The following is a 17,124-nucleotide window of genomic DNA, read 5'->3' as shown; positions in this document are numbered from 1 at the left end:
GAAAATGATGCCAATGCAGAAGACAGGAACACTAGTTCCTTGGGAACTAGTTGAGGCTGGTTGCTAAAGTCACAACCCATGTTCAAATGTTCATTAGGCACCAGAAATAAATATTTATAAGAGTTTGAAAAGATTTTGTCTACATTAGTACACACTGTATGGGTTGATTGTTTTTTTATAACTCATCTGTACTGACTAACTGTATCAAAGAGGAGTTAAACATAAGTGGGGCTGATACGACTGCAGGCATGTACATTATTACTGTTTATTAAGAGGCTAAAGGCCAGCTTCTGCTCTTGTTCTGTTACTAGATTGACCCAAAGTTAGACATTTTTATTATGGTAACTTCTGTTCAAAATTCACTTACAGTAACCAGTGGGTGTTGTCACTATGACTGTGTCCACATGTGATTATTTTTGGGGGGGGTTTGGACATAGAGGTAACTGTTTCTTCCTGTTTTCAGTAATTCTGCTCATTAGCTGAATCTTTTAAATAGTCATGAGTGGTATAATTCTCATCATTTGACTTCAGTCTTCTTTCCTAAAGCATGTATTCCAAGATATCTCACTCTCCCTTAATAAGTAAATCGACGCTTTACCTGTGATTCTTTTTCAGAACATGGATTGGAACGGACTGCTGGCCAAGAAGGTGAAGCCGCCGTTCGTGCCGACAATTCAGGGTGCCAACGACGTCAGCAACTTTGATGATGAATTTACCTCAGAGGCTCCGATCTTAACCCCGCCCAGGGAACCCCGAGTGCTGTGCTCCGAGGAGCAGAACATGTTCTCTGACTTTGACTACATTGCTGACTGGTGTTAGCTTCACCTGACCCCCCTCTTCTATACAAACATACACCGCTCAGACATAGACGCACTGAGAACCAGCCCACGCAGCAATGACTTTTCTCTTTCTTTGCCCACAACGTTGAGGAAGAGGAAGAGACATGGCCACCAAGCCTTTGGCTTAAACTGTGCCATTGAGAAGAAGAGTTCAGAAGCCTCCTGAGGACCCCCAGTTTATTTTTTTAACCCACATGAAGAACTTTTTTAAAGTAACAGAAAACAAATGAACTCTGTTGTTGGAGAGTGAAGGAGGAGGGAGATGTTTTATCCTCCGGCACACGTCGCCGTGTCCATTGTCTGACCACTGAGAATGTTTTTCATATGAACTCTGAGGAGACGACATCACAGTCATGATATTCAGCGCCACCGTCGTCACTTTTTTTTGACCTGTACAGATTATATTCAATCGTGTATTTTATTGTCGTGTTTTCTTTATTTGCAAAGCCCTCGCCACAGCTTTAGGACATTTTATCTCACTGTAAAGTTTGACATTTCTGCCACAATCATGTCTCAAACTGGTGTTCAGTGAACAAGAAGTGCTCAAAGCATTGTCACCGAACGCTCAACTGCAACTAACATCCTGACTACTATTGCTGCTGCATCACTTGAAATCCAAACAAGAATCTTTTCACTTCATTTCTTTTAGTGCCCTGATCTTAATCCACATCCCATACAATGATGGTTCTCTTTAACTTCACTTACTCAACCTATTAAATCAATTACTTTAATTTTCAAAGAAAGATGCATAACTTAAAAAGACACAACCTTTAGTGTAAGAAATAAAGCATCTAATATTGTTGTCTATCTGGCGCCCTCTAGTGGCCAAGTAGTACTGAGGTTGATCTCAGTCTATACATAGCTCTGTGACTGGAGCAGTTCATTCAAACTTGAACATTAAATTAATGGCATCAGAGGTAAGATCAGTTGTTTTTTGTTCCTCAGTTAAAAGCCAGTTGTGATGTATTTGAAACCATTTTTCCTGTTACCTCAAAGTTTAAAGTGACACAGTTGAAAGCTACCGAAACCAAATGCATCCTGTCCCTCTGTAAGCAGCAGAAAAATGACTCCTCTTCATGTTTCTCAATAAAAGCTTTGACTGATGGACTGACAGATGGGGTGAAAAAGAATCAATGAGGGCTGAGCAGTTTATTTGGGATCATACTAACTCAGTGATTGTGCTTCCCACACTGTTAATGATCTGTTGAATTTTCAGTGAAACCAGCTGTTTGCATGTTTTCCATAAACTGACTCAAATATTGGAGACGTGTTGAGACGAATCAGTACAGGGGGAGGGCAGGGTATATTATATATACATACTGTATGTACACAGTTAAGCTGAAAGCACTAATTTTATCAATAGTTTTTAATTATCCATGTTTCTTAATGATGAAAATAGATTGTACAAAGTTTGTTTTTTTTATTCTTTGCTTGTGCATGTTGTCGCCAGAACAAACATAATGGATGGATGGTACACCAACATTCAGTCATAACTGTTGCTGTTCATCCCAGTGTAGAAAAAGACTTCTGCAGACATTTGTTGCCCATCATGAATGCACAAATTAAACATTTGTAATAGTGTCTTTGCTCTGATTTTTACCCCTGACATTGAACACATCCAAATGTTTTAAGTGAGGAGAAAAAATGACCAGGAGCTTTAATGTGTTCCAGTATATGTTTTATAAAATAGTACAAACACTGAAAGCAAGGGCTGATTACAATTCTTTAATGAAAATCATTTATTTTTTTTAAATTACTTGAAACAGATCAAACAAACTAACAAAATAGAACCTGGTCATTTTCTAAAAAAAACAAAAAAAAACAAAGCTCTTTAATGTGTACAGTATGAAACCAGCCTAAATTTGCAAGCATCAGTTACATGTTCACACGTGGACATATAAACATGATACAGTATACACAGTCAAATGAAATACTGTAAGCACAGTCTGCCAGCTGTTTAAGCACTGGAATGTGTCCGTTTGTTTTTCTTGTGAGCGCCTCAACAAAGGCTCTGAGTCTTAGGAAGGAGGAGAGAAGCCTTCCTAATCCAACACAAACATTTTTTTAAAAAAGAAAGAATACAATCCTGTAAGAACAGCAGAACAACGTTGTCACTGAGCAGGGAGTGTCGCCCTCACAGCTGGGGCAGCTTATCAACGGGTGTGTCGAATTTAAAGTCTGGAGGGAAGAGTTCTGCGGCACGCGGGTAGATGAGTCGGTAGGACTGTCTGATTGTGACATCTGCGACACCGGCAATGTCCCCGATTTCTGTGGAAACATCACAGGATAAACCTGAAACATCTGTTCATCTGTTAGAAATATACAAGCCACTGTCATCATTTCCCATGCTGGAGGGATTGAGGCTGCATGGTATTATCAGTGCAATATTGGCAGATAATACCTTAAAAACTGAATTATCCGTATCAGCAGATATCTACATTTCTGCCATTATTTTGGCTATAAAAAAACCCTGCCTATATCAGCTAGCTGTCAATATTGGTCTTACAAAGTAGGTGAGTTTTAGGCTGGACCAACAGACCCACATCAGCAGGAGTCTTAGTTTTTTGATCATCATACCTTACACTTAAAAGTGCATTTTAAGGTCTGAAATTTATAAATTTTTGTGTCTCAAGGACTGTAATCTTAGGTCTGAACTACATTTAAATATCAGTATCAGCTACAATAGAATATCCGCATTTTGAAAATCTACAAAAAAACAATATAGTGCATCTCTAAAAGGACGGTTTTCATTTTCAGAGGGAGATAATCACCTCCTAATTCATCAATAATTACATGTTTGAGTTTTAATCTTTGTCCTGAGGAAGCAACAAGAAACATTCCATTTTTAGGACGTGCCATCTTTCTTAAATTATGAAAACGAGATAAAAAGTGGAATTTAAAAACAAAAAAACATTCAGGTGGTAATATCAGTTGTTCTCATCTGTATTTTGTTCCGTCTAAGATCCAAACTACAAAATATTACATGAAATACATTTGATTGGTTTGACTGGGGTTTTTGTTGGAGATTTAGTTCACAATGTCTCTTTAAGAAGGTGGTGGTGGATCCTGAGGTTAGATCTGTTTTAATTATCAGTTATGAGTTAAGACTTTGACATATTGAAGGAGCGAATGCTTTATGTTGTTGACTTGCCTCACTTTTTTTGATAAGATTGGATTTTCACTGAATTTTAACTTTTTCTTAATGCTTTAATTTTTTTCTCCAAAGTCTTAAATTGCATATTTGAAATTAATGGCCATAGAAAGTCTTATAACATCGTCTTCGACAAATTGTTGTACAAGTATTCTCCAGAATTTAGAGAATTCAGTGTTGGGTGTTTTAAATTTTCTGGGGTAGGACCCCAGACCCCTCTCTGCTTTTATCTGACTCACTGTGATTAAATACATTTTATACTGTTGTAAAACTCACGTCTAGTTCATCTGGGCTACTAGGTTGCTCAAAATTCAATGCAGCCCATCTTTATTTTAACAGGTCTTCCCCTGACAAAAAGCATTATTCTGATTTTTAATAGTTAAACTGTTTAGAATTAGCTTAACACACCTGCTAAAATATGTTATAATAGATATCACCATACAGAATAGAATAGAGGCATTAAATGTGCTAAAATCATCAAATTTGGGCATTTATGACCCAAAAACCTATTTTCCCTTAACCATTTGACATTTCATAAAAAGGTTATTAAATCAGAAAATTCAGCCCTGGTCCAGTGTACCGAGAATCTCATATGCCTTCATTTTTCTGACCATTTACTGTGCTATACGTGGTATTAGTTTTTCTCAATTCAGGTAAAAGTCTTAAATTTGATTTTCAAAAGTGTGTAGGAACCCTGTGTATGTACAGGTCAGATTAACACTGTGGTTTTTGCTTCTTGTGTATGTTAAAAAAAAAAAAAAAAAAAAAAAAAAAGTCAGAGCAATGAGAGATCTTTAAACCAAATCATAAAACCCCTAAAATGATGCATCTTTAGTGTTAAGTTTTGTTTTAGTAAAGTTTTCTAAAGCAGAAGTAAAACAGGACAAAATCAAAGCAGAAGAACATGGTGACGTTGAAATTCGATCCAAAATCAAGACTACTCATTAGAGGTTTTAATTGGTCCTAAAATCTAATAGTTCATTATCAAATGACCTTGATCAGAAAAAGGGTAGTTTGTTTTGTCAGTTCGTAAATCTGAACTACAGTGGATTTACAAAACTTATGCTGTGCCGTTTCATTATATAATGAATATATTATAAATATATAATAAAATAAATGACAACCTTGTTTAAGAGGCAGACACTGTTTCAAACTGACACTGCTGTTAAAATACATTTTTTTATTTTCAGTTTTCGTACAGTCCCCTGCATCATACATAAATTAGTATACAGAATATTAACTTAATTTAGCCGTTTTGGTCCTAGGTATGTTGTTATCAGTCTGTCATATTAGCCCAAAAGAATTATGTGTCAACTATTTGATCATTTATCTGATCTGATTTAAATCAAAAAGCTTGAGACTATAATTACAAGGAAATGTGAAGGAAAACTGCCAAAAATCTCAGATGCCTGTAAAGTGGACATCCTCCAGGCACTAAATAAAAGGAAATAAATACAGTAATGAAAATTTACTTTGAAATCATGTTGTCACAATACTAGAAATATTTACTTCAATGATAATAGAAGAAAACGAATGATATCGATACATGTTTAGGACTTGTCTTCTGTTGCCACAGCAACAGAAAATAAATCCTAGGCATCCAATATTAGGAAATATCTTGTTTTGAATTACCAGCCTGAACACAGTGCAGGTGCAGATAAAGCCAATGAACACATAGCATTTAAAATATTAAAACAATCTCTCTGAACCTCATTACAGACAAAAAAGATATAAATTCTACATTCAGAATATTCTATCAAGATTTATACACTTCTCAGGGAGAGATAGATGAGAGTAAAGTGAACAGTTTCTTCTCTTCAGTTACTTTACCAGTGTTAACACAAGATGACAAATCATTTCTAGAAGAAGATATTTCTGTTGAAGAAATTAAAAAAGCAATAAGGGATCTCAGAAAGGGGAAAGCTCCAGGGAATGATGGGTTTACGGTAGATTTTTACTGTAGATTCATAGATGTACTTGCCCCAAGATTATTAAACGTTTATAAAGATGCGTTACATAGAGGAAAATTACCTGAAAGTATGAGGTCGGCCATAATTACACTAATACATAAAAAAGGAAGAGATCCGCAACAGTGTGCCAATTATCGCCCGATTTCACTTATAAATGTAGATGAAAAAATTCTTGCTAAAGTTTTAACATCAAGATTGGAAGAAGTGGCACCATTACTTATACATCAGGATCAGGTTGGGTTCATAAGAGGCAGAAATTCTGCAGATAACTTACGCAGACTGTTGCATATCATTTGGAAGATGAGAAATAATGACAAGCCAGTAGTTGCCTTCTCTTTGGACGCAGAGAAGGCGTTTGATAAGGTAGAATTCCCTTTTTTGTTCCATACCTTGGAAAAATTCGGTTTTGGCCCAGTATTTAGGAAATGGGTCAAGTTGATGTATACTGATCCATCAGCCACAGTACTAACAAATGGGATAGTATCTCCTCAAATCAAGTTAAACCGTGGGGTAAGACAGGGGTCGCCTCTGTCACCCCTAATATTTGCCCTCTTTCTTGAACCCCTGGCAGTAGCTTTATGAAGTAACAGCAATGATGATATTTTAATGATATCCAGTAATCCAGAGTTGGCAGTCCCCGAAATGTGTGCTGTGATAGACCTGTTCTCTGAGATATCAGGATACTCAGTCAACTGGTGTAAATCTGAGGCCATGCCTCTTTCAAGGATGTTCCCTATGCATCTCAAAAATAATTGGAAGTTTAGGTGGAAACCGGAAGGCTTAATATACTTAGGCATCAAGCTGACACCAGGTCTGGAAAATATATTGGAGACTAACTTATCACCAATTATTCAGAAAACCCAGATATTGCTACAGAATTGGGCTAAATTGAAAATCTCCCTGATGGGAAGACTTAACCTGATAAAAATGATTATAACTCCTAAGATTAATTATGTTAGCTGCATGTTACCGCTACATTTTCCTCCCACACTTATCAAAACATATAATCAGATGATAGAAAAGTTTGTTTGGGCTGGAAAAAAACCTTGATTCAATCAGTCAAAACTTTATGCATCAAAAGATAGTGGGGGGTTATCTTTACCAAGGATAGATTGGTATCATCTATCTTTTTCTCTGTCTCAACTGACTAAAATACACCTTCCTCCAGCTAAGGTCCCTTCTTGGGTCAAAATTGAGCAGCAGTTGGTACATCCCTTTTCTATTGAGACGTTCCTTTCACAGACAGACAGGCCGGCTCCAATTAAAGATCCTGTGCTAGTCTTTGCTAGAGAATCCTGGCAAAGGGCACACCAAATAACAAAATCTGATCCATCATTAACAGCTAGATCTTCCTTATGGTATAATAAAAAGCTCTTAATAGATAAAAAGAGTATTGTTTGGCATAAATGGATTGGAGCCGGCATTCACACTATTGGAGATGTGATGGATGAGGCAGGATTCAGCTCATTTGATGAAATTAAAAACAAATATAAGTTGGATAACTCTGAATTTTGGAAATTCTTACAAATTAGACATTGCTTCCTTGCAAATAAAAATTATATGCTCAAAGGGAACACAGGCATTCAGGAGATTTCACTTAAGATGGAACAGAAAACTAAGGGAGCATCAAAATTTTATGAATATGTTAGAAGCACACAAGTGCCAAAACTAGATGGACTGAAGAGGTGTTGGGAGAGGGACCTGGATCAGGAGATCTCAGATGATAACTGGAAACAAATATTTGCTTCATGGTTTTGCCATTCACGTGAAGCACAATCACAACTAATTTTTTATAAGATCTTAAACAGATCCTATTGGTCTCCCTCTAAATTGGCACGACTTAAACTCAGGAATAGTGACACATGCTGGAGATGTGAAAAAGAGGTAGGAACCCTGGTGCATATGCTATATCACTGTGATAGGACAGAAACAATGTGGGTTAAAATAATTTCTTTCCTGAATAAGTTGTTTAATATTAATTTGATCAAAAATCCCACTTTATCCCTTTTCAGAATACTACCAGATAATGTTGAATTAACAAAACAGAAAAAATTGTGGTGCTGTCTGGCCTTGATGACTGGCTGTAGGATTACCTTGCGCCATTGGAAATCATCCAGTATGTCTACTTTTAAAGAATGGCTAGAGCTGTTGAGCACAATGGCAAGCTATGAGCGGGTAATTCATAGAGTGGCTGGGAAGGAGGACCTCTTCCTTGATGTGTGGGGCCCTTTTCTGGCGCATCTGATGGATGCTAAGGAATGAGGCTGTTTAATCTGTTTAATATCCAAATATCATCTGCTTGGATTTCCTAGGGTTTCCTTTTTACTTTTTGTTTTTGTTCATGTTTTTGTTTCTTTCTCCATTCTGGCTTAAGTTGAGTATTATTGCTAGAAAATGGACTTTCTTTTGCGTTAGTAAAAAAACAAGAAAAGACACACAACTCCTAAGATGTTCAATAATGTGTATTTCATGACAAGTTGTAATGTGATAACTGATGTCTTTCTGTAAATGTTTTTTTTTTCACAAAAAAAAACAATTAAAAAAAAAATATCTCTCTGTAGGAGATGCAAATGGATCTTTTTCAAACTTAAGAGGAACTTGACTAAACTCTGACATTCACAGACTTGAAGATGAGCTGAGCTTTGCTGAGGCTATACAAGGGCTGTAGGACTGACAGAAGCAGAGGAAGAGAGAAACGGCTGACAGGATGAAACATGACTGTGTGTACACAAAATCCAGCACCTTTTGTTAAGCTGTAGGTAAATTAGCTATTAAGATTGTCAATGCAGAGAAAGAACTGAAGATAGTGTCCTATTTCTCAATTTTACTGCTTAGTTTACATAATGGCACTCAATTATTTTACTTCTTCTTTATGTCAATCAATCACCTCTTTCAGCTCTCAGCTTTGCTCTGAAATATGACTGTAGATCTATTTTTCTAAAGCTTGAGTACTTTTGATACGATTGATCGTATTATAACAAAGATAGCATCATTTTATAGCATGTTTTGTCAGAAAGTAACATAAAATTCTTAAAAACTTTTTTCTTAATACTAATATATTAGAAATATTAAACATGACAGCTGTTAAACAGCCTTGCTAACAATGCATCTTGTAGCATCTTTCTATTGCACAAACATAATGAGTAACAGTCGTTAGTCACAAATAACCACATCAAATCATCCTTCTTTGCAAAGTAAGTTAATTAACATGGTGATAAAAACACTTAAATCTGACAAAACCATTCACTGATAGTAAATGAAATCCTTGAACTGAAACTGTTTCTTAAACTCAGGTTTACTACAGAATCTTCATGGCTCGATTGCTCACCTTTCTGAGTCTTCTTCTCTGCAGACGCCTGGGAGGCCATGTAGATGGCGGCCGCAGCCACAGAGATGGGGCTCCTGCCAGGCACCAGGTCCAGCTCCACGGCCTTCCTGGCGATAAAGGTGGCTGCCATCTGTACCTGTTTGGGTAGACCGAGGTTTGAACAGAAGCGGGACATGAAGTCTCCGGTGGTGATCAGGTCCACGCTAGTCTCCAACGCCTTCAGGATCAGCTTGAAACATCTGCCGATCTCTTTCTTGGAGATCCGGGAGACAGCACAGATCTCTGGTGAGGGGAGGAGAAGTGAGAAAGTTTAGAGGAAGTGAGTGAAAGAAACACGTTTCATCTGTACTGCAGCTGCCACAGTCAGGCAGTAAAAACTAAATTGTACTTCCTGTGCTTTTATAAATCGGATGTTTTATCTTTAAAAACCACAGGGACAAGAATCTAATTGCCTTTGGTTCATGCTGGCAAATCACAGCAGAGATTAATTCTGCTGGGAAACACTGAAGTGTGTGGGCTTTTTTTCCCAGGAAAGAACAGAGCTACATCCAAATCATTCATGATGACAATAAAACCAAATGTAAAATTTCTTTTCTGTTTAAGTATGAAGACCTGTAAATAAGGTTTCAATGTTAACATTTACACCACATTATTTTTTCCTTTAGGGTTTTAATTAACAGTTGATTTAAAAACAGAGGTTTTATAACATGAAACACTAACACTAAAGAACTCAAAGAGGGACAGTTTTTAAATAATTTTTAAAAAGCTTTTGGTGAGGTTTTTTTCAACTAAAGACTGAGGTTTCTGGAGTTGCAAATATTCATAAAGCATCATTTTTGCCTTCAACTTTTCTTCAAGAGCAGCCCCGATGTGTCACTTTAATTCTGCTAAAAATTTCACAAAGAAATTAGAGGATTTATTCTGACCTTTAAATGTTCTCGGTACACCTTCTTGTCTGCAGGCGATGTAGAGGCAGGCTGAAGCAATGGCATCGTTAGCTCGTCCCTTCAGACTTTTCTGTTCATAGACCTGCTTGAATAAGTTGTTTGTTCGGTCCTACAAAGCAAAAATTGGACACACTCGCATCACAAATATATCCCCCCCGATGAAGGTCTAAAACATGTTTCACCATAAAATTGCATGTCTTCAACTTTTTGGAATCATTTGTTTGTAATTAGTAAAATCTTTTAAAAGCGGGTGAAAACAAAAGTCTCTTTATATATTTTTTCTTGGCTTTATAGTAAAAAATAAATATATATATTTACATCTCTGTGTACTTTGTACACAGTGTCATGATTTAAGGCAACAAAACTACAGACGTTATTTCCACCTTTATAATCGACACATTCAATATACAAATGTCTACATCTTCACATGACTCTTTCGTAGGAAAAATCATGTTTCAGGTTCATCTGTGGTTTTCCACTTAAGCAGAAGCTCTGCTGTAAAGTTTTTATACACTTCAATGACACACCACAGAATTACACCATAGTGTTGGTTTCAGTTTCATCTCTCTTGCTTATTTGCTTATCGGGTTTAAAATAAAACCCAACTTAAACTTAAGTTCCAAGTCCTAAAAACAGCAACAGGTCACTAAATGCATCTCAGTCAAACCAGGAAGAGGATGGTTTAGGAAGAGTTAAAGTCATCCAGATTATTTGGAATTTTTTTTCCCATCACTTTATAAGACTGAAAATCTTACTACGATGTTCCTGGGCAGGTTGATGCGGTCCGCCATGGTGCTGATCTCTTTAAAGGCGTTGAGCATGGCCCGGTCTGAGCTGCTCATGGTCCGCCGGTTCTGGTACTTGGAGTTACCAAATTCATCAAAACTAGCTGCGCCTGTTCCCTGTGGTGAAAACAGAAGATACTCAACAGTTACATCCATTTTTTAGAGATGCCGTTTTAATAATAGGGTGGGGTTTACAATGATTCCAGCTGATATTCCTAGACCGTAACCGTCTCTTTATTACGGTTTGACTACACCTCAGTTAACAGACCTGCATCATATGAATGCTGCAAATACTGATGTTATCAAAACAGTTTATGAATGAATGGCTCATCACATCTTTAAATGTTTGTTTATTTAAACATAAAATAGCAGTAAAAAAATATTCACACCACTTGGAGTTGTAGTTGATGAATTATAGTTTGATACCCTTCAAGTTGTGTAACTGGAAATGATGGCGCTATTTTGATCAGTTTGCCGTGTTTTCATCAGGTGATCCTGTTTTTCTTACCTTGCTGATCATGGTGGTGAGGTCACCTCCATTGAGTAGTGGGTTTTGGGCGTCTCCCACTCTGGATGGATCTTTGAGAGCTTTCTCATTTGAAAACGTCCTCCACTCTGAGCCGACGTCAATAACACGATCCCCTGAGGAGAAAGGATTTGTTCAATTTTAAAAAGAGGAGACAATTAAGGAGCAAAGAAAGGATACTTAGTCAATTATATCAGGTGTTTTTAAAGTTTAAATAGGTACATTTTTATGTTTATTTGATGGACTGTAACACTGAAGCTTTTTTAATTTTATCATTTTTCCTTTAACGCCTTTATTGTGATAGGACAATGAACAGAGACGGAAAATAGGAAGAGAGCGAGAGAGTGGGGGATGACCTGTGTTGCTGATAAACATATTTTTATGTCCTACTTTAGTAATGTATAAACATGAAGTATAATGCAACAACAAATTTTACAGACTCAGTTTCACTTAATTAATTGGGTAGTTAAAACTATCATACCATCAGATCTTCAGCAATCTTAGCACCTCTTTCATACAGTATGTTGACAGATGCCAAATACCTCTGGGAACCAATGTTTTTTTCTTTATAATTCCAGTGAAGCCAGAAGTTGGCGTTGATTTGATTTTTGTTGAGAATGATTTTCAGGAAAAACTCCCTTCTCCATTTAGTGTTTACATAACAAATGAAAACGGCATAAGGAAATGGAAGTCATTTCTTTATCCACAACATCCCAGTGTAGAGCCAATGTGTCTTTTGTGTCCAAGTTCAGCAGTTCAACAATTTCAATGTGAATTACTCACAATCAACAGAAATAAAAACTGTTGATGGCAACATCGTGATGCAGCTTTTTAAACAGTCAGGGTCTCAAGTCTGGTGTCAAGAGGAGAGGAAAACATCTACCAGAATGTTTGTTCATTTTATTAAGTGTCAGTTGGATGTTTTCTGATTTGCAGCAGGGAGTCTAAACGCTCATCAGCTTTCACCACAGTATTAAGAAAATAAGTGGCTCAAGTTTAAATGTTTGGTTTATCATGAATTATTAGTTCTACTTTTATGCTGATATCTGTTTACAGGGACAAGAAAATCATCACAAGAATATTGTCAATTCTCGTACCCTTGATTACGAAAAAAAGGACTAAATACTGATATGATAAAATATCAAACAGTCTGTGAATTTGCTGCACAAACAAGCATCAGGTCTTTGTGTCTGTGTGACATCCCTCTGGAATAATTAACAACAGGATGACGACATTCAGCACAACTCCCTCATGAAAATACACCATGAGGTGTCTGGGTCTCTGATACTGTAATAATCTTTAATGTCATGTACCATCTTTCTTTGGCTTGTCCATCATCCTCTTTTAATTCTGCTAAACACTGAATTTTAAGTATTTTGGCTCTGAATCTGATTTAATTTTTTCACATATTCTCCGCTCTCTTTTGTCTCATCATATCAGTTTATCTTGTGATGCAGAAACATTGAATAAAATATGTTCAAAATGAATGAAACATCCATAAACTAGAATCTAAGAGGTATCAGTTGTAAAAGAATTGATAATGCAGGGGAAATATTTGTCTTTCTGTTTTTAGACAAACATGGGCAAGGATTAGATTTCTGATGTTTTAATCCTGTCAGGCTATTTTTTTACCATCAGTCTTTCTAATATCTGGAGGCAGAGTGACATTCATCTCCTTAGAGATCCAGACAGAGCAACAGGAACAGGAACAGAGGGCAGCTTAATGTTCATCAGAGAGCAGCTTGCATCTCGTCTCCCATCTGACCTGCTGCGTACTCAGAGGGCTCATTAGAGGAAGACACTGTGCTCCTCACAGAGTTGCTGTCTTACTGTCTGCATTGCATGTTAACAGGGTTCTAGCTTTGAGCCTATCTTTATTAAAATGTTGTTACAAAAATATTTGTTTACAGTCCAAGATTTTGGTATTAATTATCTTCTTCACTGAAAGACAGTCCTTACCATTTTAAGTCATTTCTCTGGTTTAAAAAACAAATCAAGTACTAGACCAAATAAATTACATGCCAAATCTGTGCAACAATGAAAAATAGTCAATGGTCAGTTTATCAAGAATAATACTGACATTTTCTCAGCATAAAGATTATTAGATTTGTGCTATTTATATTGAGTTGGAGAGAGAAGTCTCTGCAGCAGGGGCATTAAAACTGTTGTTTAAATGAGGACTTATTAACCTTGTTTTGTTTTGTTTTTTTTCTAAATAAAACAGAAACTTAACAGTGCTGCTCAATACTGTAGATTTATATACAGAGACCATAATCTTAATGGCATTGCAGAGAAAAAGTACACATTTCCAACTGCAGCTTCTTTGGCAATGACGGCCTTGTTCTGCCTTCAAATCAGCTGATGTTCATATTCAGAAAAATATTTGATAAATATAATCTAAAAACCAATCAAACTGGGTTAGGAGAATCATTTTTAAAGAAAACTGAGGGTAAAAACTAATTTGAGACCAACTTCAACAATGTTCAGCTGAGGGAAGATATTGAAAGAAAAAAAAAACTAGGGCAGGAAATCAAATTGAAAAAGAAGGAAGTGTTCATATGACACAATTCAAAAGCAAAATCACATTTCTTTATAGTGGATTTACTGACCTACTACAAGTCCACAGTCAGGGCAAATCATGTCCCCTGCTCTGTAGTCTTCCACCAGTATGGCATCTGGATGGTTAGGACAGGTAACTCTGGGTAGGGCCAGGCCATCTCCACTGAAACAAGACAACAGTAAAGTGACAGTCGAGAGGTCATCAAACCTTATTGGCGCCTGTTTCTAACCCACCATAACCAAAATCAATTTCATTTTTTTTTATGAACAAAAATGACACTTCCTACCTTTTGCCTAAACTGCACAAAACACTGACAATTTTTCATTAACAAAATGTTGCCAATGTTGTGGTGCATTCTAGACAGAACCGTCTTTTTTCACAGCTGCTTTTAGTTGAAAATATGACTTAACATTTGAGTTTTTGAAGTTTTGGTTCTTTTTTCACACTATCAATCATTTGAACATATGTTTTGTTTAAAACCTGTGGTTTCAAAGATTATGGATGTATTGAAAATTTTAACAACTTAATCAAGAGAGAGAGATGCAGAGGTCTGGACACAAAAGTAGAATAACATTGCTAAAGACTCATGTATAAAAACTGGAAAAAGAGGAAATAACTAATAAAGTACCTCAATATCTAATATCATAAGCATTACACTAATTATACACAAGATGACTTAGCCAAGATGTTTGCTCTCTAATGCTTGTTATCCATTAGTCAGGACTAAAAGCAGGGACATGGATTACAGATAACAAAAAATATTTTAGCTACTGACTGAATAATAATAACAACAATAACAGTAATTAAAACTTTTAGAAGAAGAAGAAAAAGAAGAATCATCAACAGTATTAAACAGAGAAGATCTTAACAGGCAAACCAGAAGGCAAGATCATAAAGTGTCAAATCAAAAGTTGGGGGAGAAAAAAAGAGGCAGTTAGAGTGGTACATGTTCTTTTTTAAGTTTAAGAAAATAAATATTAGACGATGTGATATATAACAATATGGCAAATGATGTTACAGATACAAATGGGGGGTGTGTAGACACAGAACAGAGTAAAACAGCTGAAAAGTTTAATGGACAGACTACTGTTACTAGTCTTAGTCCTACACAATATGATTTTTACTAAATTAGGTCTCGGCGGCGTTTATATCTTTGTCTTGTTGACTTTTCCACATACCTGTCTGTGGGTTTTATATGCAAACAAATGTTGAAATCATCATTAAAATTAATGACTGTTTTGATTATTTGCTTACTACAACAAAAAACTAATCGATCAACTTATCATTGCAGTTATTATGACATAACAATGACAACAGGCATATTTTGAGTTCTGGACCAAACCCAATGAATACCAGAGCGTTACGATGATGTGTCAAAACGGTGTTATTTTTCATCCTTTTCAAACGAGAGATTACCCATTAGAGTGCCTATGACCTCTACTTTTTCTTACGGTAGTATCAAAACAGCTATCGATATAGTTTGTTTTTATATACCATGTATTTAAACAATGTAGTAGATTAAATCTGTGGTAACATGACAACCCTACACGAAAGCAACGAATTAAAAGTGCGACGTTTCCGCCGACTACAGCTGCGTAGAGGCTAGGTGTAGACAGTGGTACAGATTTGCATGTGTTTACAACAGACGCAGACATAAAGTACTGTTGACTTACAACTGGTGTTTATGAGACTGTTGTTTGAAATGTTAGCATTAGTGTCATCTATGCGCCATATCAACGGTTTGTTATAATGCCAAGTTCACAAGCAAGACAGCTATGTGAGCGACATAAACATTGTAATAAAGAAACAGCGCCATTGAACGCAGAAACGACCGTTAAGGATTTTTTAAAGCGATACAGATAGCGACTTCTGGCAACATCTAACCAGCTAGCTAACCACCTAGCCGTTTCTCAGCACCGTCACACAAAGGTAAAAGCATGGGCGTGGTGTTTCAAGTTAAGAACAAGCGTCGTTCATCAAGTCAAGCTAAAAAAGTTTTATGGAATTTACATCCTGGGAGCTACACATAAAGAAAAACGTATTGAAGGTATTGAAACATGTTGAAGTTCCTACGCACCGGCTCGTCGACGCCATGTCACTCCTCACTCCGCCTGTGTCAAAGAAACAATCGACTGCGGCACCCCTATATATAACCTTTTCTGGTCACGTCACCACTACAGTACGGGGAGTATGTAGGTACAAACAGTGTGTATACGCGTTTTGTCGAAACGGCACCGATGAGCTGAAGAAGTGTTCAACTGTGTTACGTCCGCAATTTTTTGCATAACAAACATTCCGCAAAATTTTAGGAATATAAATTTAATGGGTTAACTATGTGGCGAATTTAAATTACAGAATGTTAGTTAATATTCTGTTACGCAATCTGCAACAAACCCATAACATAAAGATAAACCTTAACATAAAATACAGGCAAACGCACCTTTACCTTACTCAGTACCTGTTTGATATGATGATATGATATGATATAAAATAATGACAGATTAATTGTATAATGCTACCGTTTCTATCCTTTTTTTTTTTTTTTTTTTTTTTTACAGTTTTTATTGTCTGATTCTGATTTTTTAAACTCTAAATTAACTTCAAACGTAAAAATAGTCTTACAGTGTGTAAGCAGTTTTTTAATACAAACTTGGTCTTTAAAAAACAAAAAACAATTACAGAATATCCATATTTTGACGAATAGGTCTATTAGTTTACACCAGGTTGTCATGAAAAGGCCTTTTAAAACATTTGAAGCCGACTGAAAGAATATTCATTTTCAAAATAAAACTGTTTTTATGATAAAGCTGCAATGCATTTTTTCCCCCCAGGGATTAGAAATAAAAACACATTAGTTTACAGAGATATTTATGCAGCTCCTACATGATGTTACAGACCTTATATCAAACAAATATTAAAAGTTGTGGATGCCTCATTGACACAAAACCCAATTAAATGGGAACAACAGCATAAATATCTCTGCTTTCAGTTATTTTAGAAAAATACAGCACAAAGAAT

At 36.2% G+C, this 17,124-nt stretch overlaps 2 protein-coding genes across 2 annotated transcripts in view; one reads left to right on the top strand and one right to left on the bottom strand.

Moving 5' to 3' along the window:
* The window catches only part of pkn2a (protein kinase N2a), a 45,487-nt gene extending 43,067 nt beyond the window's left edge, over positions 1 to 2,420 (top strand). Inside the window, exon 23 of the mRNA XM_041802437.1 lies at positions 616 to 2,420. Within this exon, the coding sequence (XP_041658371.1) occupies positions 616 to 819 (204 nt within the window). The 3' untranslated portion in view covers positions 820 to 2,420. The remainder of the gene's footprint in view (positions 1 to 615) is intronic.
* Positions 2,421 to 2,551: 131 nt separating this feature from the next.
* On the bottom strand, positions 2,552 to 16,262 carry gtf2b (general transcription factor IIB). Its single transcript, XM_041802438.1, has 7 exons — positions 16,184 to 16,262; positions 14,156 to 14,268; positions 11,529 to 11,662; positions 10,991 to 11,137; positions 10,215 to 10,344; positions 9,289 to 9,570; positions 2,552 to 3,107 (listed from the first exon to the last, which is right to left on the bottom strand). The coding sequence occupies exons 1-7, from the start codon at positions 16,198 to 16,200 to the stop codon at positions 2,974 to 2,976; spliced, it is 957 nt and encodes a 318-aa protein (XP_041658372.1). The 5' UTR covers positions 16,201 to 16,262; the 3' UTR covers positions 2,552 to 2,973.
* Positions 16,263 to 17,124: the final 862 nt, after the last annotated feature.

Source organism: Cheilinus undulatus, linkage group 13 (assembly GCF_018320785.1).
Source record: "Cheilinus undulatus linkage group 13, ASM1832078v1, whole genome shotgun sequence".
Classification (NCBI taxonomy): Eukaryota; Metazoa; Chordata; class Actinopteri; order Labriformes; family Labridae; genus Cheilinus; species Cheilinus undulatus.
The sequence above is the reverse complement of the archived record's forward strand: the minus strand, read 5'-3'. Positions and strand labels throughout refer to the sequence as shown.

What these genes read in the sequence shown, in the direction of transcription:
- gtf2b (XM_041802438.1), bottom strand. An exon ending in TGACTGTGGACTTGTAGTAG is followed by an intron (nt 11,663 to 14,155) that starts GTCAGTAAATCC and finishes CTTTCTCCTCAG; the next exon opens with GGGATCGTGTTATTGACGTC. An exon ending in TCACCACCATGATCAGCAAG is followed by an intron (nt 11,138 to 11,528) that starts GTAAGAAAAACA and finishes TTTTCACCACAG; the next exon opens with GGAACAGGCGCAGCTAGTTT.